At 38.0% G+C, this 23,655-nt stretch overlaps 2 protein-coding genes across 2 annotated transcripts in view; one reads left to right on the top strand and one right to left on the bottom strand.

Annotated features, from left to right (window-relative positions):
* Positions 1 to 7,837, top strand: LOC149943635 (nose resistant to fluoxetine protein 6-like). Its single transcript, XM_090176133.1, has 13 exons — positions 1 to 20; positions 89 to 471; positions 2,303 to 2,656; positions 2,716 to 2,803; positions 2,868 to 2,977; positions 3,276 to 3,400; positions 3,506 to 3,699; positions 3,759 to 3,924; positions 3,990 to 4,069; positions 4,131 to 4,253; positions 6,157 to 6,277; positions 6,359 to 6,688; positions 7,532 to 7,837. Exons 1-13 carry the CDS (start codon positions 1 to 3, stop codon positions 7,796 to 7,798), a joined length of 2,361 nt encoding a protein of 786 aa, XP_090032259.1. The 3' UTR covers positions 7,799 to 7,837.
* Positions 7,838 to 8,020: 183 nt separating this feature from the next.
* Positions 8,021 to 23,655, bottom strand: part of LOC149943634 (nose resistant to fluoxetine protein 6-like) — a 36,138-nt gene continuing 20,503 nt past the window's right edge. The window contains exons 6-13 of the mRNA XM_090175735.1: positions 22,897 to 22,989; positions 10,064 to 10,229; positions 9,906 to 9,985; positions 9,718 to 9,840; positions 9,527 to 9,650; positions 9,164 to 9,350; positions 8,959 to 9,101; positions 8,021 to 8,759 (exon numbers count right to left, since the gene is read on the bottom strand). Of these exons, the coding sequence (XP_090031861.1) occupies positions 8,451 to 8,759; positions 8,959 to 9,101; positions 9,164 to 9,350; positions 9,527 to 9,650; positions 9,718 to 9,840; positions 9,906 to 9,985; positions 10,064 to 10,229; positions 22,897 to 22,989 (1,225 nt within the window). The 3' untranslated portion in view covers positions 8,021 to 8,450. The remainder of the gene's footprint in view (positions 8,760 to 8,958; positions 9,102 to 9,163; positions 9,351 to 9,526; positions 9,651 to 9,717; positions 9,841 to 9,905; positions 9,986 to 10,063; positions 10,230 to 22,896; positions 22,990 to 23,655) is intronic.

Here is a 23,655-nt window from a genome sequence, read left to right as displayed (position 1 = left end):
ATGGATTTTTACCGAATCTGGTGACATTTGAACACAACTCCGTTATGTTCCCGCGTAGTGCGTTGTCGATTTTCTTCTTAATTTACAGCACCACCGCCTTGTCCAGGACCAGAAGACAGGACATTATACCGTCGTACTTTAGTAGCGCGCTGTTGGATTCGGTGGACAGGCCCAAGTCTCTGGAACTGCGGGTTCCACATTCATCCAAAGAGGACAATGCCACCGACGTGACAACGAAAGTGTTTAGCTCGATGGTGGACAGTAACACCACGCCGGATCCGGAAGCCGAATTCGTCAATTCCTTGAAGTTTATGCAAGTGAAAGCGCAGGAGGTTTTGGAGATCGTTCTGAAGCAAGCCTTGCCCTTGATGCTAAAAGTGAATTCGGAGTTGGAATTGTCTCCGCCCTGCTCGGCTTCCGTGCTCAAACTCATTTCCGGATTGAGACAGTTTAAAGAATGGGCCGTTCAAAGTAAGAGCTAGCGTGCTTTCTAACAGTTATCTACCGTCTGATTCCGTACGTATATTGAATTCCCTTTTGCGTTTCCAAATTGGAGTACCCTTATAGTCTTATTTATAAAGATACCTACTTCATGAATAATATCAAATCGCGAAGGTCCGTTATATAGTCTCATCTTTATTGAAATATGGGCAAATTATTTTTAAAACGAGTAGTTTTAAATCTGAGAGTGTTTACGTTATTTCCGTTCGCGTTTTTCGTCGAGACCGAAGGTGATTAAGACGAGCCTGTGTCTTAAACAGAGATCCATTTCATGCAAGACTTCATTTACTTTCCTTCCCTTTTCGTTTCAATGTGCAAAACATTTTTTCAGCCGACTAATGTTTGTTAATAATCTCTCGCGGAGCTTTCTAAAGTGGTAACAGCTGGACCGTGAGATATCCGAGCTCCGTCCCATTTCTTCAATTTCACAGTTAGGTGAATCCTTAACGATCCAAGGTGCCTTAGCATTTGCCATTATTGACAACTAAGCGTTTTTAATGATATTTCGCGCTTCTTTTCAGCTATTTTCAGTATTAGTAATATTTTAGTTAAACATAACGTCAAAATGATTGTTTTCGTTTAAAGTTACTAAATTCGTGTTATCACTGTAAATATTAAAATTTTTTAATCTATCCATGGAAATTGTTTAACTAAATTGTTTTACTATTAACAGAGAGACACGCATGGATTTTTCAAAAATATTACTTAATGAATAATTGGGGTGTAAAGAGCCCACAATTTTACCGAAAACAACTGAGCTTTCGACCGGCGGGTCTTCGTCAGAGTGAAGAGACGATTTCAGTTTTCCTGTCATTTGAGTTATGGTAGAATAAAACTACAATACGTATTATTCAATTTGCTCAGAGCCATTTTTTGATTAATCTTTAGATATGGTTTTAATAAATCCTAAACTTGACGACCCAACTCAAAATCTCACATTTTCACAATTTCCAAACCTTTTTTTTGTGTGAGAATGGCTTAATTTAAATGGATTCTGTTTAATAGATAATAACTTAAAATGTCCATTAAATTTTTACCGGCTCACTTGTACATAACATTTAACAGCGAAAGGCTTGCCACTACCCTCCTACGCTATTTAATCCGGCCAACTGAAGTAAAGGCAATAAAAGTCGCTAGATGACTTGGGCCTAGGGTGGTGCGTTTGGTATTAGCCTAGCTGATTATTATTTTATTATTATATCGTCTAATTATTCAATTTAAAACTAGTTATAAATAATTTTACCACTGTTCTACAATTAAAAGTCATTTATTTACAAAACTACAGAGCTCTGTTCGTCAGGGAGAGCTGTATTTAAATCGGATTTTTTTGATTTTATACAATTAATGGCTCTTTTCCTGTACAATTAACGGTTATTTTACTTTTATCAGTTAACTAATTAAATTTAATAATTAATAATTTTTTTAGTTTGCACAGATTTTCTAGGTATTTTAATTTTTTCAAAAAAATCACTTGATTTAAATCTTGATTTATATCAGTCAACCCTGGTTGTATGGGAGTATTTTTTAACTTAAAATATCTTCAGACCACCTTTCCCAATTTACGCTCTTAATTATTTTATAAAAAATATTTAAAATTGGTATTTTAAGTAAGTATATTAAGGAATAAATATCGATACTTATATTTATGTTCTTATGAAACATTGTAGTGGAGATAAGTTAGCTCATAGCTACTCAATACTCTGGGAGGCTGAAGGAGTTCTTACCCCAATTGGTGGCAGGCGTGAATACTAAATTTTAAAATCTAGTATTTATCTTTAAGAATTAAACGTGTTATTTGCAGTGGTAGATGCGAGTGGCAAATTACCAGAAGGAATACTTCACGGAACCTTATCTTCGTTTGGAGCGTACGACCAGTGTATCGACATCGAAGTCGATGGCGACTTGGCCAGAATGCGAGGGGTCGACCCGGTCAGGGGTCAGTACTGCGCCGCGGAGGTACGGCCTTTGCTTCCCCCCAAACCACGAAGATACACTATGAAGGACGCTTTTAGTAACTACCCGGAAGCATTGAAACTTATGAAGGACTTGAAACTGGACGCCACCTTGGCTTACTTTTATTTCATGAAGTTTCGAATTGGCATATGCGTTCCATCTTCGTGCAACATGACAGACCTTGAGGGAATCGCTAGCTACGGTATGGACTGATCATAATGTAGCGTTTACAGTCAGTCTAACACGGAATACCCATTATAGTGTCGAAAGAAGTCAAGGCCAACGTTTCGATCAGTTGGTGTGAAAGAAAGGAACCGCTACAGTTTGAAAGGGTTCAAGTCGTAGCGGGGTAAGATTATTGGAGATGGGGACCATCAAGTTCTTGGGTTTATTTCGGTGTCTGTCTATTACAGTGGTATATTATTCGCCTTTGTCTCCTTGACCATCATTGGCACATTAGTGGATTTGGCACCGCTGTTTTGGTCCTGGTTGACCGAAAAAGAACTGATCAAAGAACCCGGAAGTAAGTTCTAACGGTGTTCAAAATAGAGTAGACGTAGAAACGATTCCCAATTCTTTGGCTGCTGGTTACGACATACTCTAGGGCTCCCGAATACTTGAGGAAAAGCTCAGGCAAAATTCAAAACAGAAGCGAGTAGACGCACCAACAATTCCCAGTTCTTTGGCTGCTGGTTACGACATAGGGCTCACGAATACTTGAAAGAAAAGATTTTGCACCAATCAAAATAGGGAACCGTTGCTACGTTTAGTCACACGTTTTACAATTAAAACCTGAACTATTTTTACAATTCATCTCTTAGATTGGGTTTTGGAAACGTTCCGATGTTTCTCTGCGTATCGAAATATTGGGAAATTGTTAAGCACCAAAGTGACGGAGCATAGTTTGTCATCTTTGCACGGCATCCGGTTTTTGACCATGACATGGGTCATACTAGGACACACTTACTATTGTCGTAACGAGTCCGAAATGAGTACGTCAATTAAAAATCATTTTGTTACTTAAATAAGTGGGATAAAATTAACGAACCAGCTTCCAGGTGGAATGAAAAATGCTGATGACTTGGGCGGTGATTTGGCGTTTCAAGTGATTCTGAACGGTTCCTTCGCCGCTCAGACATTCTTTTTCATCAGTGGATTCCTGGTCGTGCATTTATCTCTGAAGAGACTTCAACAAACAGACGGCCGCTTCAACTTCTGGCTCTTTTACATCAGACGATACTGGAGGTAAGCGCTTTGCATAGGCGTAATTAGAGGATACAGATAAAAATTGTTACGTCCGACAGATTGACTCCCGCTCTGATTCTGATATCGGTGTTTGTGATGACAGGACCTATGAACGGATTTGGTCCAATTTGGCACGAAACTGTCAAGCCATTTGTTAAAGGTTGCCGAGTTAATTGGTGGACTAATCTCTTGTACATTAGAAATCTTATGCCAACTGAAGGATCGGTTCGTCTTCATTTTATGTTTGATTATTCTTAGAAGATTTTTCAAACTTTTAATTTTCACCATAGTGCTTGCCCCAAGGCTGGTTCATGGCTTGCGATTTTCAGTATTACGTTATATCTCCAGTTATATTCCTAGCGCTATACAGGTACGATCTCGATCGAGCGTCAACCAGCGAACCCATAACTTCACTCTAATTTTGTGTTTAGGAGGCCTAAGGTTGGAAAAATTCTTCTCGGATTAGGAGTCGCGCTTTCAATGGGTGTTGTGGCGCTTATCACTTGGTTGAAAGATCTACCTCCGACGGGACTGTATTCTTTACCGGATCCAGAGTAAGTTTCATTGCATATTGCCCGCTGCTCTACCATCGATTAGACTTCGTACAGGCCTTCTGTTAATATAACCGCAAGTAACTAATATGCCTCTTACGATAATAATAATAATATTAATAATAATAATAATAATAATCAGCTAGGCTAATACCCAAGGCACCACATTAGGCCTAAGTCATCAAGCGACTTTTAAAGCCATTAGTTCAGTTCCCTACAATAACTATTACTATAAAAGCATTCATCTTCATATGCTGCTAAATAGGGTCATAAGACTATCAAAGCCCCCCCCCCCCTAAGTTTGAATTGGGCATAAAAGACCATGTATTCAGCACTAGACAGGGATAAATCCAAATTAGGATCTACGCTACCTGGCGGAGAAAAAGAGTAAATCTTTCCAACCTCCTCAACCCTACCACCTATACTAACTCTTGCCATCTACGAAGCATGCATTGGGGAATTTGTGCATGAGGTCCAGTTTTTCACCACCAGGTGGATTCATGTAGCCAGTCTGTCCAGTCATTAGTTTTTTTTTATTTTTTATTCGGTATTGCAACGTGTGGGACAATAGTTGATTTTATAAAATGTCTTTACACTTGTTGAAATGTTGCCCTGGAATAGTTCAGCCAATGCCTAAGAATGAGTTCATAAACTCTTTAGTGGGAGAGAAAATTGATCCACAGCTGAAGCGGGAAGGCAACATTTCAACAAGATGGCCATGGTTATTTTAAAAAAAGAACTATTCAGTCCGCTCGTCCACCTGATTAATCCAACGGGAGATACGTGGGGACAGGGGTGGGGACACCCGTGACGGAAATATTCCGAAGACCCGTTGGGGTATTAGTGGTCGTCCTCACACGGCCATCCACAAACTCTGCCTCCCAGACGCTTGGGATTACAGGAGTACGCCACTACTCCCGGCCAGTCATTAGTTTAACGTTAAAATCTCATTCGTTTCAAACTTATGATAGGGTTTATATATAATGCAATGCATTTGTTTACATTATTAGTAATACATGCGCTAAGCCTTCATCCTTAATGAGGTGTACATGCGAAGGTAGTAATTCTCAAGGCATTACTTTAAGCCCAAGTGAGAAAACCGGTTGGAAATCTCGCAGCTACTCCTTCCGCGGAGAGTTTGCAAGCTCTCTTCAAATTCGTTAAAGGGGTTTCCCCTTCCATATAACCTTGGTTAACTGTAATAGTGAGTGCAGGGAACTGTTGGCTCGTAGTCTTGTGGCATGAAGAGCTTGCCACCACTCTCCTACGCAGTTTAACCGCACCACCTGAATTAATGGCATTAAAAGTCGTTAGATGACTTGGGCTTAAAGTAATGCCTGGGATATTAGCCTTGCTGATTACTATTATTATGTTTATTTTTAATTATTTTTTTATTATTAACAGAGAGACACGCATGGATTTTTCAAAAATATTATTTAATCGATAATTGGGGTGTAAAGAGCCCACAATTTTACCAAAAACAACTGAGCTTTCGACCCGCGGGTCTTCGTCAGAGTGTCTCTCTGTTAATAATAAAAAAAATTAGTTAAACAATTTCCATGGATAGATTAAAATCTTTTAATATTTAAGTTTAATTTTAATGCCCTAGATAAATTGTCTTATAATATTCATAATTTTTCTTATATATTTTACTTTTATCAGAAGTTAATAAATTTAGATGGACTTATATTTCAGTAAAAAGGTTATTGCAATGTTGAAAAAATTAGCCAAATATTCAAGGAAATAAATGTTAATCGTAGAATTTGTCATAGATCTAGAGTTAAATTACCTTCAAAAAGTGCCAAGATAAAATTTAATACCCTGACGTGTGGCAACCCTGTATATGTCACCCGCGTGTATCTTTTAAGCTTACCTCTTTCGCTAAATAACAAATGTATCACTGCAGCACTGTAACGGAATTCATGGACGTGATCGCCACAAAACCCTACACTCATTACTCAGCGTATGTCATTGGAATGGCATCCGCCTATTTATTATTTGAAAATGAAAAGATCAAAATTAAACCGGTCAGTGGTGGTTATCAGAAACTGCGCTTTCTACCCAAGGGTCCAGTTATTAAATTAAAACGCATTTTTTATCTTGGGAAGATCTTTCAAATCATTGGTTGGTCAGCGGCATCTGTTTGCTGTTTGGCGGTGGTCTACGGTACCATTGATTGGAACCGCGGCCATCTACCATCCGTGGGTACGTCCGTTATCTACGCCGCCACGAGTCGCACCGTCTGGACGCTGGGCGTCGCTTGGGTGACCTTAATCTGCGTCACGGGTCAAGGTGGCCTGATCGATCGCGTCTTGTCGTGGAAGGCCTTCGTCCCTCTCAGTCGCCTAACGTACATGGCTTTTCTCATTCATCCCATCATCATGTATATCTACGTCAGTTATCTCAGAAATCCTTTGTTCTTTACGCAGTTCATTGTGGTAAGTAGATATCATCTAGCAGCAACAAACACCAGGAGAACGCAGCTAGCCTTTAAGCACGCTACCGCAGGGTTGTGTACAAATTTCATTGGACGAACCTTTACGCTGAACGTTTTACGGGCGGGGGGGGGGAGACAATTTCCGAATTTTCCCCTTCCGACCCGCAGCAGGCGCTAAACAGTCTAACCAATGAAAAATGTACACAAGAAAATGTACGACTTTTGACGGGTTGTGTTCTCCTTGTGTGGGGTGCTCTTAGATACAATGTTATTAACGATTTCATGCCTACATTTGGCAAAATGGCTGATCACAATTGGGAAATTTAAAGGGAATATAACCTGCAAAGCAATCTTTATGGAAGACCCCTTAAATTTTTCAAATTTCCCTGTACAGTGGCGCCAAACATTTTTAAAGCTAAAGGCAACAGCGGCCAGAGCTACAAACGTTGGTATTCCACACCAAATACCCGAGGTTATATTCCCTTTAATAGAAATATTTTGAAAGGTGGTTGGATAGAGGTTTGATTGCATTCAGTTACTAGGAATATCATACTTAGTCTGCTTTTTAATCACAAAACGTAACCATAGATGGCGAACATCAATTAGAAAGAGTATAACTTCTATAGAGTATGCCAGGGAGGGGCTTCGAATCTTTGCAGCACCGTACTCTTAAGGAACCGAATATATGATTTTTAAATAAAGATAGTACGTTTGGTACTACACTTAAAAATTTAGCGGATTGGTTTACGGTTTGGAACAATCTGTTTTCCTTTGGTGATGGTTTAAAATTAGGTGAAGTACGTTTAAAATGGAAAGTCTGAATTATCACTTCGGTACGCTTTAGGTATACATGTTCTTCGCTCACGTGCTGGTCACATTCGGCGTGGCCCTGTTGCTGTCGGTCATTTTTGAATCGCCATTCGTGGCTCTGGAGAAACTGGTCACATCTCGAATCTGTCCAAACTGGAACATTCAAGCCTCTGACTGCGTCAAACCCACCGAAATCGTCAAAGAAGAGCTAGACGTGGAAACTGCCAGCGCCTTGTGGATTTCCGCGGAATCTACCAGGTGCATCACTCCACCGAAAATCGCGATCTCAGGCAACTTATAAGTCTAGACCAGAGGTAGTAAATGACAAACCATGAAAATTACGATATTGACCTTGGAAATGTTTATCTCTAAAGAGTACCGAAATCTAATTAACATAACTACTAAAAACCAATGAGATATCGCCCTTGATAATCTTTCAAATCGGGAATTTTTGCACCCTAGCTTATGAGTATGTTTCAAAACATCAGGGATGTGGTACGAAATAATTCTCAAAACACCAACGAAAATTATCAAAAAACTTTATTCCTTTTTAAAATCATTTATGTATCATGATAATATATGAATAAACACAAATATCTAACAATATTTACACTAAGTTAAATTGGTTAATGTCTACTTTGACACGCTTCCTAGAGGATCGGGCTCTGCCTCCTTTTAAAATGGCCCTACCCATCGATTTAAAATAGGTGAATATTTGTTTATCAAGGCAAAATGGTAGATAGAGGTACTTTGGACTGATCCGTCCTTAAAAACTGTTATAACTATTTTATACATTTGGGGAATATTTGATTATGTTTTGATTTTTGGCTCAAAAAAATTATAGTCTTTTTCGTCGCGCGAATGTTATGTTTCCATCCGTAGTTTTCACGAGAGAGTGAATACTTCGTTGTACTTGGGCTAAATGCGAGCGGCGTTAGTATAGGTTTTAATTTCTACATGTGTGACGACTGTAGTCGAGTGTTATTGTTCAGCGCGATTGAAGAGGAAGAGTCGCCGCTGGGTCTGAAGGCGTGCAGAGCGCTGGCGTTCTTGGTCAGTTCCCTGCTGGGTGAAAGACTCCTCTTGGGCGAGGTGGCGGAAGCTTTGGTGTTGGTCGACGGCTTGCCGTCTTTAGTCTCTTCCTTCGGTTTGGTGACTGGGAACAAGATCTTGTCCATGGCCGCGAAGGGGGCCTCGATGACCATGTGGCCGATAAAAGCGAGGGACGTGGCTAGCACCATGTTTCCGAAGAATTCGTAAATCTAGCAAATAAAAAGTAAAATAAAACCTCCGACATTTATTTTGATTTAAGGCTGGTTTACACTAAGGCAAAACCGCCGTGACGGCGTGCGCTAACTTTTGAAATCCTCGTTAGGCCTAATAGAAAATGTTTGCGTTCACGCCCGCCGTCACGACGGTTTTGCGCTAGTGAAAACCAACCCTTAAGCTTTGAATACTCACGAAGTCAAAATGACGCAAATAGAACCTTTCTCTCCTGGAGGCATTCCTCTGCCAGATAGCTACCATGTGGATCAGGTACATGAGGTATGTTAGCCTGCTCAAAGGGTGGAACAGCTTCCACGATAGGAATGTGTTGATGAAACCTGCGATAAAATAAGGAATTAATATGGGTTATTTAGAGACGTTAACTAGTTGACGTTCTTACTTCCGCGTCCAGTACAACAAGCGTAGATGATCCAACCGAGAGCGGCTCCCCAGGCAGCCCTGTGGATGGATCCGTAGAGAGCGGCTTCCCACGGTAGGGCGTTAGTTCCGTTGTGCCAATTGAAGGCTCCTAGCAAAACGGCCATCAACACGCAAAGGGATGACATCCATCCACCCAATGCACCAATCTAGAGATCAAATTTTAAGTTTCATTACCGCCTTAATTGGACTTCAAGTGCCATTAGGATATTATTACGCTAAAAGCTGCTTAATGGCTCACTTAATTCACTAACCAGACTAAACATAGGAATAAACGTCTAGTGGCCCGCGTTTAGGAATCAAAGTACAAGGAATGACTACGTACCACTTTCATAGGCTTCTTGTCCTGGTTCTCTATGAGGGCATATCCAACCAGCACCCCAATGACGTACGGCGCTACGTGAGTGAACGGTCTCAAGTAGATAACGGTGCCGACTAACCTCATTTGTCTAAGAGATATACTTGGAATTAGAAGTGGTCTAATGTTTGATCATATGCCACGTAAAAAATACGTACTCCGTGTCGGGTGACAAGAACAAGATGGTCGGGTACAGATGGTAGACGTAGGTAATGACCGCGACGACGACTATGGACGATGATATCAAGGATATGCAACACAGGACTCCCAATCTTGGATATCTACGTACGAGTTACATTTTCATTAGTTTGGGAAATTGGGCTCATATATATTATGTTGTACTCACTTGTAGAGAAGGTAGACTGGTAGGCCACATAATACGTAGAGTTGGATATCCGCGGACAAGTACCATGTATGAATTAAGCACTGTGTGAATGGTTTGTGAGTGACGTTATTAAGTACTATATATTGGATGGTTTACAAGGGCTTTTATATGATACTTACAGTGTCCTGAAAATCTCCCCAGCTGTTAAGGTAGAAAATGGCTCCCCACCAAAACTTGTAGCAACGCTCAATTTCTAGACCCACTGTTTCTGGCCAGTTTGGTCCCACATCGATCAAAGGCAGCAAAAATAGGCCACCCAAGATTAAGAAAATGCAAGGAGTCAATCTGAAAAATAATTGTTTTCGTTGTAATTTGAGATTTAATAGCCTTCAATTGCTAATTGAATAAATATTTCGAAGGTCAAAATCGGCACATTCAAGGTCGAGATCAACATGGATAAATATTTTGCAGGTCATGATCGACCATTTCCATATCACGATCTACTAGATTTTTTATTGACACTCCATTTTATCACTAATATCACATTCCCTAATCCTAACAATATCAATTATAATTTTTCGCTTCAGCGCTTTCCATAAATATGGAGAAAATTTAATTTTGGACTTCCGGCCTTATCATAGACAAATTCACAAAATGTTTAAAGGGAAACCAATCATTAGGGTGAAACCCTTATTATAATGTTATTTTGACTAAATATTAGATTTTAAACAATGTTTAATTTAAAAACCTAATTCGCCATAAAAGGAAAACTCGAGAAATAGGGGTTTATTTAGAGGTTTTTTCTAGAATCTGATAAGACTGTATTCAAAAATTCTATCTCTTATGGTGTAACCCCCGTGAAGTAATTGAATTTTGCGTTATTAAAAATGTATGCATTTCTTTACGCGAAACAAATAAGGTACGGCTGTTTTACTTCTAAACTCTGACTAACTTATTTTAGAGTCTAGTTGATTAAAGTTGTATCACTACGTAACAGTGGCAGCTTAAGCCGTCTAAAAATTATTTAAGGAAGAATAATTGTCAGATTGTTCTTTATAAAAACCAGTTTCCCTTTAATTTTGGGAAGTCGACTTTTCGACAGTTACAAAATGTAGGTTATTTATTTTTACCTTTATTTTCCGGACAAAATAAATACGAGGATATTTAAAGATCGAGGTATCGGTAGAAAGTGCATGTACCGTATATATAAATACTGGATTTCCTTACGATGTAGAGAGAAAAATTCAATTGAAAAACCGGGATATTTTTGGCTAAATCTAATTTATTTTTCTGGTCGAAGCAATAGAGTTACTTTAACTTTTAGAAACGGATGCTAATTTTCCGGCGTTTTATTGAAATCACTAATGGAAAGTTCAAAGCAGAAATGAATTAAGGTTTGATCATTTTTTCACTCTAGTTATAAAACGTAATTTTAGTAATGGGTTCAGATTTAACCTTGAGACCGTTTGCAGTATGGCCACAAATACTGCAAGTATAACCAAAAGTATATATACTCTTTAAAGATAAGTACATTCATCTTCTGATAAATGTTATTTGATTGAAACATTTTCGTAGGCTCCCGCGGATTTTACAAAATGTTTCAGCAGAAACAGACTAACTTTCTGAGACTACTTAAGGAATATATGGTTTATGAATGAATACCCTTAGGTAGTGCTATAATTACATTTAACACTTAACTTGTTAAGGGAAGTAAAAAATATGGAATATATTTAGCCATGATGAAAACCGCCTCCAGTCTGCGATAAAATTTGGTTTATTCATAGCTTGTTCGTGAGTGATAAGTTTAAGTCGGACATCACATTAAGACGCCCATGGCGGTCATTTTATTTAAAACCACGCAAGCCAGCCAGCCAATGAATTTTCAGTAGGGCTGTGCGATTAGTGGTTTTAGGCAATCGAGTCGGTTATCGAGTATCAAATATATTTCATCGAGAGTCGTGTAATATTTAAGTAGAGGCGAGTAATCGAGTACTTTATTAAGGGGAAACTCAGTAATATTTTTAACGAGTCGGGTTATTGAGTCCTTTTGCTGGTTTTATTCAAGAAATTATTAAAGAAATAATGAAATTAAATTTAAAAGGAGTATTTAAAGTAAATTTCAATGCTTAAAATTCTATAATTTAATTGAACCAGTTTCCATAACTTTGTAGGTACCGTTGCCTCCCTCCAAAGAGTGGTAAAAACCAGCTGCGAGGATAGAAAAAAATACTCAACGAGCTTAGAGAGCAGCTTATTTGAGTAATCGGGTACTCTAATTTGACTTTTTGGTACTCGGTAATCGACGAGTATTCTCCAATAACTTATTCGAGGTCGAGTACTCGCACAGCCCTAATTTTCAGAAAAAGTGCAACGTCTTCCATTCGAAGTCAGGGTTACCACAAAATTTTCAGATACAAATTCCCTGACTATTCCCTGACCATTTTAAGGCCAAATTTTTTTAAATTTATATTTTACTTTTAAAAAAAGTTAAATTTAAAATAACTTATATTTCAGTAAAAAGGTTATTGCAAAGTTAAAATAATTAGCCCAACTTTCAAGAAAATAAATGATAATCATAGAATTTGTCATAGATCTAGAGTAAAATTACCTTAAAAAAATCAATATAAAATTGAAATCCCCGACCTTCCCTATACTTTTTAGGCCCATTTTTAAATTACGACTTTTCCCGGATTTCCCTGATGTTTGGCAACAATGGAAGTTATTTAAACTCCATCCGTCTCTAGAGCCGCTTTCGTAGCACGATGGTAGTGAAAGCCTTACGTATTCCAAGTGTATGCATATATAATTTCCTGTTCTGACAGAGTAAAGCACACCGTACATTTTGAGCCGCGATGCGTTATAGGATTATTCGATTTTGCGAGGTTCCGGATTTAGCCGTGTGCTGCAGCTTAAGCAAAGGGGCTTGGCTAACCCTTGGCCCACTGTCCAATAACCTACATAGGTCTCCTAGTAAAGGGCTTCAGGTTGCCTAAATTCAGCCTATTGTAATCTGCCACGAGGTGGTACATATTTCATTTTGATAACCTAGATCGATACTTTTATCTTAATAGCTATATACTTCTGGTACCATCAAAAGCAGGAGAGAGGCTTTAGCAGATTGCTTTTCATTCGTCCGAGCTTTCGTTGGCGCTTTGAGGTGAAAGCGAACACAAAGGAGGCAACCTAAGCTTCCTCTCCTTTAGTGGAGATTTGATTTACGACGACTCTACGCAAAAAGGTTCTAGTTGGAAATAGATTAGCGTTTTCACGCGATTCACGTCTGAACAACGAAATAACATCGCGGCGGGTGGGACATCCCCTCTCCGTTTAATAGTCTCCAGCCTGTATTTAAAAAGAGTTCTTAAAGGACACTGAATGGTATCTGGTGGGTTCACGGACATTGTTGCTTCATAAATCATCAGACGAAATATAGTTGAAACAGTCTTTTAACGAGTGTTCAACTCTGGGAAAGTTCATAAATAATAGGTCTTCTACCCAAAGTGAGACGATGCCCGAAAAGCGCAGATAAATGTAGAAAAATTAGCTTCCGTCTGACAACACCCGGGAATTTCAGTTTGGAAAATTTATGGAGTCGTTTTATGGCATTGGTCAGCTTGTTTAAATGACCGATAAAAGTTGAAAGGTACTTTTCCTGACTATGCGTAAGATGACGCTAAGAACCACTAGGGGGATTTAAATATAGACGCGTGACGCACGTGTGGTGTCGCTGCAGTCTTATTACTGACCACCTTGCGTTGAGCGGTATTTTAAAGGGCTTTTGGTCTTGAACATGGTTGTCAACCATTTGCAGATTCAAATTGTTTTCTGACTTTTCAAGGCCAAAGTTTGTCAATTTTTATTTTTCATCAGAAGTTACACGAATTTATTGAAGCAATATTGAAGCAATATTGAAGCAATATAGCTTCAATAAATTCGTGTAACTTCTGATGAAAAATAAAAATTGACAAACTTTGGCCTTGAAAAGTCGGAAAACAATTGAAGCTATATTGAAGCTAAATTATCCTTTTTTAAAATTACGTTCCTAACCTTTCACAAATTTCCAAAATTCTGTCAAGTGGCTAAATACGTACAGTCAGGAATTTATACAGCATTACAGCTGTATGAATTCCTGGTACAGTACAGAGATCTCGAATAAAACTACGCCTATCTTTGCAAAAACAATCTGGTACGCTATTAAATTAAGAAATATCCCTAAGTGCTGTGTAGAGCCACCTCAGCGTAGTCACAAAAGAAACCATTTAAATATTTTATCCCAATAATAAAAACCCATAATATTTCTTCTAAATAAACTTATCTATTTGAACATGAAAAGAAGGTTAGTTTCTGAAAAAAAACCTTAAGTTTCATATAAAAATATTTAAAAAATAGATCCTACCATAAACCGTAAATGTGTCAACTACATTATCTGACAAACGTTTTTTACATAAAACTTTAAATATGGGTATCGATATCGCTAACCGTCTGTTTTATGCCATTAAGTTTTCAAAACGAGACTTTTATCACGGCTCTAAAACTAAATACATACAAGCCCGTCGGGGAACAATATTTCTATATTTTTTGTCCACAAGGTGGAGCTATAAAAAGATTTCTTCGGAGAAAATTTCGAAGCTGGCCGATCAGTTAAGCATTAAACCGAGATAAAAAATTGGGGGGAGTCTCTCCATCGCTTTGTTGTAGGGCAGTCAACACGGATAAGCTCTTTGATCCAAAGGAAGATTCATTGCTTTTGTAAACGAAAGAATTTTCCAATATCAGAGCGCGGGCCAAACGACCCCCCCCCCCCCCCCAAGGCGGTACGCGCCCCCAGACAAAAGCTGACGCGGAAGGAAATCGTCCTTGTCAGAATGGATACTATCCAGAGTGTTTTTTTATTTCCGAGGGGAGAGGAAAGGGGGATGACGAGGTCTTTATGTAATTTTTACTATGGCGCTTCGAAGTTGTCGAAGGAATTATAGTCTGGCGAATTTCGATACGCGCAAACTGGCTCCCAGGGTACAGGTGGTGTTTTCACTTCGCTTCATCGCAGTCTGTTTTAGGAATATGGACGCTTTTTAACTAGTGGGGCTGGAGTACCAACTAAAATCGAATCGCCAAAATCAAATCGAATCGCCAAAATCAAATCGAATCGCCAAAATCAAATCGAATCGCCAAAATCAAATCGAATCGCCAAAATCAAATCGAATCGCCAAAATCAAATCGAATCGCCAAAATCAAATCGAATCGCCAAAATCAAATCGAATCGCCAAAATCAAATCGAATCGCCAAAATCAAATCGAATCGCCAAAATCAAATCGAATCGCCAAAATCAAATCGAATCGCCAAAATCAAATCGAATCGCCAAAATCAAATCGAATCGCCAAAATCAAATCGAATCGCCAAAATCAAATCGAATCGCCAAAATCAAATCGAATCGCCAAAATCAAATCGAATCGCCAAAATCAAATCGAATCGCCAAAATCAAATCGAATCGCCAAAATCAAATCGAATCGCCAAAATCAAATCGAATCGCCAAAATCAAATCGAATCGCCAAAATCAAATCGAATCGCCAAAATCAAATCATTATTAAAATTAATAGAAATAAAATGAATGAATTAATATTAAAATATTACTGCGCATTTGGTTAGAAATAAATCAGAAAGGCTAATAACCAAGGCCCCAATTAGCTAACGACTTTTATTGCCTTTGAATCAGATGACCGGACTACGGTGTACAAGTAGTTACCTTTGACTGTACTAATAAGATTACGCGCAATCTGTGTACAGGCCATCTGACAGTGGTTAGCCCCTCGGGAAGGTGGTGTCAAGCCCCTCACGCCACGGGAGCCAACAGCGCCCTACACTTACTATTACGGTGATAGAAACTCAGGAGTCAGGCGCCGGGCTATATTTTGTCTTTGGGCAACTTGTTTTCGCTTGTCGACTGTCCAAATTCTCAATAATACTCGAAGTTGCATTTTTGAGAAAGAACGCGCTTTATCGATTCGTACACACAAGTAGATTGAGTTTTGATTGTAGGTATGAATGCGCTGAATCGGAACAACTTGTGTCGCTTTTTCCCCGTTTTTTTGATGCCTCGCTTTATTGTTTTGTCGATTTCCCCCATCTAACGTCGTTTGTAAGTACTTGCACTATTTAGAAAAGAGCTCAAGGTTAATTTATCTTCTCAACTTTAGTCTACGATCCCTTTCCTTTGGTTTGAGTGCACTCTGATGACATTCTATCGCTTTCCCGCTTTTTTACGCGGTGGTCTAATGTCGTCTCTAAGAATTTGGTCTCCTTAGAAATAAGTTAATTTATTTTCAATTGGTCTACGTTCCTTTTCTTAGTCTGAGCGCATTTACTACAGTGCTCTGAGGGGTATTTATAACGCTAAGCCGATTTGACCTTAAGTCTCATTCCTGGAATACTGGTTTCTTTTAAATGTCCTCTCAACAACTTTGGTAGTATAAGCAAAATGGACATGCTGACACGTTGCACACCGCCTTAACAAGTTGCCTAGTTGCTGCCTACGGGAGGTTTACTATATTTCTTTGGCTATATACTCCTCTTATGACGCATGAAGGGTAGTTGGTTGCCCATAGAAAGATTACTATATTCCTTCGGCCGTATACTCCAGAGCATATGAAGGGTATTTGGGAGTATTTTACTATTAAACGAAACATTTACGTTTAATGTAAATCAGTTATTTAATGTAGGTTTTAGAAAACGTTAAATTAATTTTAAGTACGTTAAAAGATGACAAAGGTCGTAACCCGGCCATCTGAATTAAAGGCATTTAAAGTCGATCGCTGACTGGGATCTTGGTTTTAGATTACCTATAAATTTTCTAAATTGAATAATGAATACAAAATTTTGTTCGGATTTCAATCATTTAGTGACAGCTTTAGAAACTTATTTGACTTTGGTACTTTAGTCGCTACGGTTTTTTCATACAAAGACTGTCCCACCAGCAGTTATAAATTTACAAGTTATCCTCCAAAATGTGGGCACACAATTCATATTTTGACTTTGATGGGTGACCACGGAAGCTTTGTTTCAATATCAATTGTTTCGATCGTAGTTTTCTCGTTTTATTTGTCCTATAAATCACGATACATATTCTAGTTTACACTAGAAAGTTCATGGACAGGTTAAGCTCGTCCTAGACAACGCGTAGAATGAAAGTGCAGGACTGCAGCAGTTTTTGTTGTGCACAGCCTGTTTTCCTTACACGTCGCCTCTACGCGTTTCCCAGTGTGGTCTTAACCAGCCTGCTTACTATCAGCGAGAAAAATCTAAAAACTTGGGCTAGATTCACAACTAAGTGAATTAAATTTTAGTTCCTTCTCTTTTGGAACGTTTTCTGGTTTTTATCCAACGTGGAAGGATAAAACTTAACTGACTTTAATCTTATAAACACATTAAACTATTACACGCCATAAATACCATTTTTGACACAGTTGTTAGTTTAATGATAAATTATCGAAAATTCACGGAGTGATCCATTGGCCGATTACCCAATAGGCTGAGTAGGCTTACACCAAGGGCCACTGTACTTGTTAAAGCTACTGGGAGGGGCACGATACTAGATACTCCCTAAAATGCTTAGTTCCGGCATAGGTCGATTTCCTACCGTAAACATTGCTACTATAGCAAGTAAACCAAGGAGCGGAATCACTATTTTTAAGGCATTGTTGTTTAAATAGTGATTCCGCTCCTTGCTATAGTAGCAACGTTTACGGTAGGAAATCGACCTATGCCGGAACTATGCATTTTAGGGAGTAGCAAGATACAAGACAGAGGGTGAAAATCAGAGGCGGGGGGCCCTTAATTAGCTCCAGCATCCAGCATAAAGACCCTTATTTTAGGTAATCCTCTAATTAAGGAATCTACGCAATTTTGGGTAATTTGGAAAATGCTTAATTATCTTTTAAATTCTATGAGAGGCAAATATTAGGATTTTGTTAATTGGTACCCATATTGGGTGTGGGGGTAAAATTAATACAGCCCCCCGTATTGCCGCCCCCTCAAAGGATTGAAACGTACTCTTATAAGTTGAGTATGGTTAGTAAATAATTAAAACATTGTAATTCTCCAAGTCAAGGCTAACTTTACCAATACTTTCATTAAGAGGTATTGACATTCATTCATTGATATTTTAAACTAAATAAAGGGTGACCACTGAAAAGCCCCAAAAATTATAGGAATATAGGTCGATTTATAGGAGAATATAGGAGTATTTTCTTTGATAATATAGGAACATTTAGGACAATTTGCATAAATAAAATTTAAATTTGTTTTAATGTAAAAGAACTTTTAAGCAGACGCCGATATTTTTAATTCCGTTCAGTGCAGTTCTTTGGAAAAGCAGTTTACATTTTATCAAAGGGATTTATTACCTTGAGCGCCATCTGTATTACGAAAAGCGAACTAGGTAGGCGAGAAATTCGAATAAAATCTCACGTAATACCAAAAAATTTCTAATTATAGGAAAATAAAGGAAAGCATTGTAATATAGGAAACATAAACTAAAGGAAGAATGGTCACCCTGCTAAATAGTTTCTACATTATCTGGAAAATCTTTAGTAAAAAATATTGATCTAAATTTGTACTATTTAATATAAAATTTCTTAACCCTAAAATTTCCAGGAATTCCCCGATTTTAGCCAAAGGGAATTTTCCGGACTTTTCTGTTGACCATCTACTTCCCTGATATTCCCAGGTCTGTATGAACATTGGGAAGTAATCCCTAAAATTTATTAGGCCTACCGTTATTTAGCCTTAAAAATTTGCTAAAAGCAGCCAAAATAATGTTTCTGATCCCCAAAAGTTTTCAAAATATTTGTTACAAACTTTGAGGGCAGATAATAAATAATATCTGTTCATAATAGGCTTTCGGTAAACAAAAGGATCCGCCTACGCCACTTTTATAAGTTAATATTTTATCTTTTAATCACTTTGCTAACTCCGCCCACGCTGACTCAGAAGGGGGGCATTTGGTGGGGCTGAGGGAGAAAGTGACATCTTTATCTGGAAGCAATCAGCATCGATTTTTCCATTCATAAAACGCACCCCGCTCGATGCTATAAATCATTCTTGTTGACAGGTTCGTCCCTTATCACGTGAAAATATTAAAATATCCGACGATTTATGAACATTTACGTTTCGCCGATGGTGAAAAAATCCGAAAGAAAAACTAATATCCATTTACAATTATTAAACTTTCCTTCAGCTTACTAGGTCAGGCCTAGTATTTAATTTTACTGTTCCATTAGACAAAGTACGAAAGAAAACTTCCCAAACTACACCGATTAGCAAATTGCTTACAGGGTAACAAAAATTTATAAGAAAGCCATTAGAAGTTCGATTCTATTGCTTTTATTTATTCAAGATTGTTCCTACTTTAACCTTTTGATGGGATAAAAATAAATTCCAAAACCACTGCGATTCTACGTTATCTCATCATGCCCTGAAAGTATTATCCTTCCCTCTAAAGAAACCAAAAACTTAATTCTAAAAGACCGATACTAAGAATATATTTCGCACTTATTTAAAAATGTGTTTACAACATTCTATACTTTCAAGTTCTTAAAAGTACCGTATATGTTCTAAGTAATTTTTTTAATGATCTCTTTAGTTCTTTCTACGGGTGCTTTCACGAAGACAAATTATATTGGGCTTTAATGTTAAAGTGACAGTCGGCTCTATCATAATTATCAGCTAGGTAATTGGCACCACCTTATGCCCAAGCGACTTTTGATGACTTTTAACAGGTGGCCGGATTGCAATGCGTAGGATGGTGGTGGCGAGCCCTGCATGCCACGTGAGCCAAAAGCTCCCTACACTAACTATTACCGTTAACTTCTAGTTTTTAAGGAAAGGGAGACTCAAATTCCACGCAGAAGGAGTAGTTCCGAGTAATCACCTGTATTATGATAAGGCCCTTGTTATTAGAGAGGGCAATGAATATGCCGATTTTTGGAACAAACGAACTTTACTGGAGATCGTGGTGCCATCTATTAATGGCAATGAAGCTAAGAATCAAAATAGCGAAACGATAACGTCGTCAGAGAACCATTGTAGATTATTATAATTAGACAACTTATACTCTACATAGTGGATTTTAACCTTAATTATAAAGCCCATATAAAATATATCGTAAAAAATTACTATAATTTAAGTTATGGTCAAATTTAAAAACTAGCCTATCAACGTGAGGGGTACTTTTATATCCCGCCTTTTGGGTCAAAATGTAGCGTAAGCATCTTGTTTTGATATCGACGCTAGCGACATCTGATGAAAAAGAACTAATTCAAATCGAGCTGACACTTGCTTTTCAGTCATTTTCCGTAACCTCTGATCGTTAACTAGAGTACGAAGTAGAAGATTCGGTAATTATATGGATATGACACCGATTGACCAGATTACTTTATGCTTAATTTTTTAAGGTTTTCGAACAACGTGCCACTGACGCACGACTGAGAATGAGGGGGTAAGGGGGGGGGGCTGCCCAGTGGGGAATCAAAGAAGGTCAAAATTGATATTTCCCCCGCGCCTGACAGGCGAAGACTAATGGTTCATTTTCGAGGTTATGCCCAAGAAGTGGAATGAGACCCGCCCCCGTTTTTTCGTTTTACACACAATCCTAAGGATTTGAGAGTATTGGTTTCATGTATGGTGTCCACCGCCGCCGGTGTTCACATGATTCTCGCGGTACAAAAGACAGTCAATTAATTTTAAATATCATGCCCTCACCGGCATTGTTAACATTTGTGAGATCGTGGCCCCGGAAGTGGGGCATTTGCTAATTTGATGGATTTTGAGCGATTTACAATTAAATTAAGACCATATAGGTCTAATATTATATTTTAAGTTAGTACTGATAATTTCTGAACTAGGTTTTCGGTTGCATTAAGAAATATTAATTTGAAGTGAGATTTCGGGCCAATTCGCGGGACCCCACAAACCACAAACGCACAATTGTCATATTTGAATTTCGTGCCAATGAATACAGGCGCCATCTAACCAAAAAACTTGTTTGTGTTCGCGTTTCGCTACTTTATTTCTAAAACCACAACTCTAAAAACTATTTTTCGATTGAATTCTTTCGGTTTTTCTTAAGTTAATGTTCAAGAAGATTGGAAATTTGTTAAAATTTAAATTTAATATTTAACATACTTATTATATAGTAGGGATTGTGTGTACCTAAAGGTCCGTGACATCTTGTTCACTTTGGGGTCACATCTCCCCAAATCATTCTATTGCCGTATATAATCGCAATGACGGGCTACCGCGAGCGTATATAATAGATTGATTGATACGCGCGCCCCCTGATGTAGAACAAATCTTTAATTTCCCGAAATGGATCAGGGCAGCCTTTGATTTCGCGGTCACAGTAGTGATGAAACTAACGATATAATGTTACGTTGGCGACTTTTGTAATCGGTACCTAGCGTTCAGAAATCTAGTAGCCAATTTCTATTCGATCGATTTACTCGTAAGCCGTAATTGGATGAGTTTCGTCTCTAATAGTTCCTCAGCGCTCTTAACGTTATATCGAACGTTAATGACCCAGTACACGTTACCTTTATGCAGGAAGAGTTAAACGCACTCTCGCAAGCTCGAAGTTTGTGTTAGCGGCAAGTTCGGGACTACTTATTTTCTTTCAATTTTTTCTATTAGATAGTGGCGGCAATGAGAGTAGCGGAGGTTTCTCTAACTATGCTGTACAGTCAAAGGTAGCGGAGAGGATTTTCAGCCCCCTGGAGCAAGGACAGTAGATACAGGGACGAGAAAGCAGGAAAAAAATTTCTATTTTAACGTCTTCATATTCACGGGGAGTTAGATGTAAACAAACGGCGGCCATTGTTAAGACGTGGTTCACCATGGACAGTATTATTGTAGTTAGTTTATACAATTTTGATGTTAAATTAAAAATAAAACTACAAGCGTAAATAAAAAATGCCCATTTGGTTTGAACACTTAAGCCTCGTCAAGAACCATAAAAATTAGGTGACCGCCATTTTTTTTGTTTAGGTCGTTTTAGGTGATATATTCCAACAGAGGCCGCCAATACACTTTCTCGTCCCTGTATCTACTGTCCTTGCCTGGAGTGACTGAGTTCTAACTCTTTGGGGCATATAGTTCATTCCTTCCCACATACTTTTACTCTAAGGTTTGACTTTTACAATAAAGATTGAAGTGAGATTGGAATAGCTCGTAGCACGCGTCACGATAGACTCCATCGCCATCTCTTTTTAATAAAAGAACTAAAAGCTACCTATGTGAGAAAATTCAGCTGGCGAGAGTGCGTTTAAGTAGCTTTATTAAGTTGTGAAACGCGTGGATCTCATGGTAACGTAATTTAAGATAAAACACCACCATTTGCCCAAATTCACACTTTTTATATTAAAGGCATGTTAAAGCATATTTGAACTGTTTATAATTTAATTTAAAAATTATCATGCAAATGGTGTTTGCGAATAATAGTGGTTTAGTATAACAGGGTTGCCATAAAATTCAGATTCAAATTCCCTGACTATTCCCGGTTTTCCCTGACTTATTAAGGCCAAAATTTTTCTTTTATATTTGACTTTTATCAGAAGTTAATAACTTTAGATGGACTTATATTTCAGTAAGAAGGTTATTGCAATGTTGAAAAATTAGCCCAACATTCAAGGAAATAAATGATAATCGCGGAATTTGCCATAGATCAAGAGTTAAATTACCTTCAAAAAGTGCCCAGATAAAATTGAATTCCCTGACTTTACCCTGAATTTTTACCAATTCTTAAAATTCCCTGACTTTTTAGGCCCATTTTTAAATTCCTTGACTTTTCCCTGATTTCCCTAACGTGTGGAAACCCTGTATAATTTTATTTTAAATTTTATGCTAAAAATTGCAGGGTGGATCAAAAGATAGTATTTTATAGATATAATAAGCACCGTAATATCGCGTACACAATAGAAAAATATTGCAAAAATGTAAAAATCCACAATAAAAACATTCTTACCTCCAAATCCTCCTGAGCACAAACCGAACTACTTGAAAGTTACCACCATTCCTTTTCAAGGTCCGCAGGGTTGTGTAACTTAGCAATATCCCACTGTAATTACCACGAAAGTCACTCATTAGGTACAATAAGAGATTTTCCCTGATTTTTAGGGCCAAAATGTTTATGTTATTTTTTACTTTTATGTATACATATTTCAGTAAAAAGGTTATTGACATGTTGAAAATATTATCCAAACTTTCAAGGAAATAATTGTTAATCATAGAATAGCTCTTTCGATAAAATAATATACGCATACATGTATAAAAAGAGTTTTTTTTGGAGGGCGCGCTTCCTAATATTTCCGTGTAGAGGGTCTCGTGCGTTTTCGCGCGAGCTCAACCAAAACAAAAATATGCGCGCGCTCTAAGCATATCTATGTCTCTAACTTTAAATGCACGATGAATTTAACGTAATCACGTGACCTCTCGTACTTTATATAAAGAGCTATTTGTCATAGATCTGGAGTAAAATTACCTTCGAAAAGTGTCAAGATAAAATTGAATAGTTCTTTTTATAAATTCAGCTACGCTCATAGATATAAGAAATGTATATAAAGGTCTAGATAAATTTCGGGGCGTCTAAGCCTAACATAAAATACGGAATTGACACCTAGCAGACACCGAGGAAGGCACGTGACCAAGAGCGCGAGCTCTCTTAGCATTTTAGTACTAAGTGCTTGACCTTTCCACAGGCCGTAGTCTTTAAGCGGGCCATACA

This window comes from Leiobunum rupestre, chromosome 5, assembly GCF_980474605.1.
Source record: "Leiobunum rupestre chromosome 5, qqLeiRupe1.1.hap1, whole genome shotgun sequence".
Classification (NCBI taxonomy): Eukaryota; Metazoa; Arthropoda; class Arachnida; order Opiliones; family Sclerosomatidae; genus Leiobunum; species Leiobunum rupestre.
This window is presented reverse-complemented; position numbering and strand designations above follow the sequence as displayed.

Coding starts and splice junctions, on each gene's coding strand:
- LOC149943635 (XM_090176133.1), top strand. CDS start 1: ATGGATTTTTACCGAATCTG. Junction 21..88: donor ATGGATTTTTACCGAATCTG/GTGACATTTGAA, acceptor CTTAATTTACAG/CACCACCGCCTTGTCCAGGA. Junction 4,254..6,156: donor TATTCTTTACCGGATCCAGA/GTAAGTTTCATT, acceptor GTATCACTGCAG/CACTGTAACGGAATTCATGG.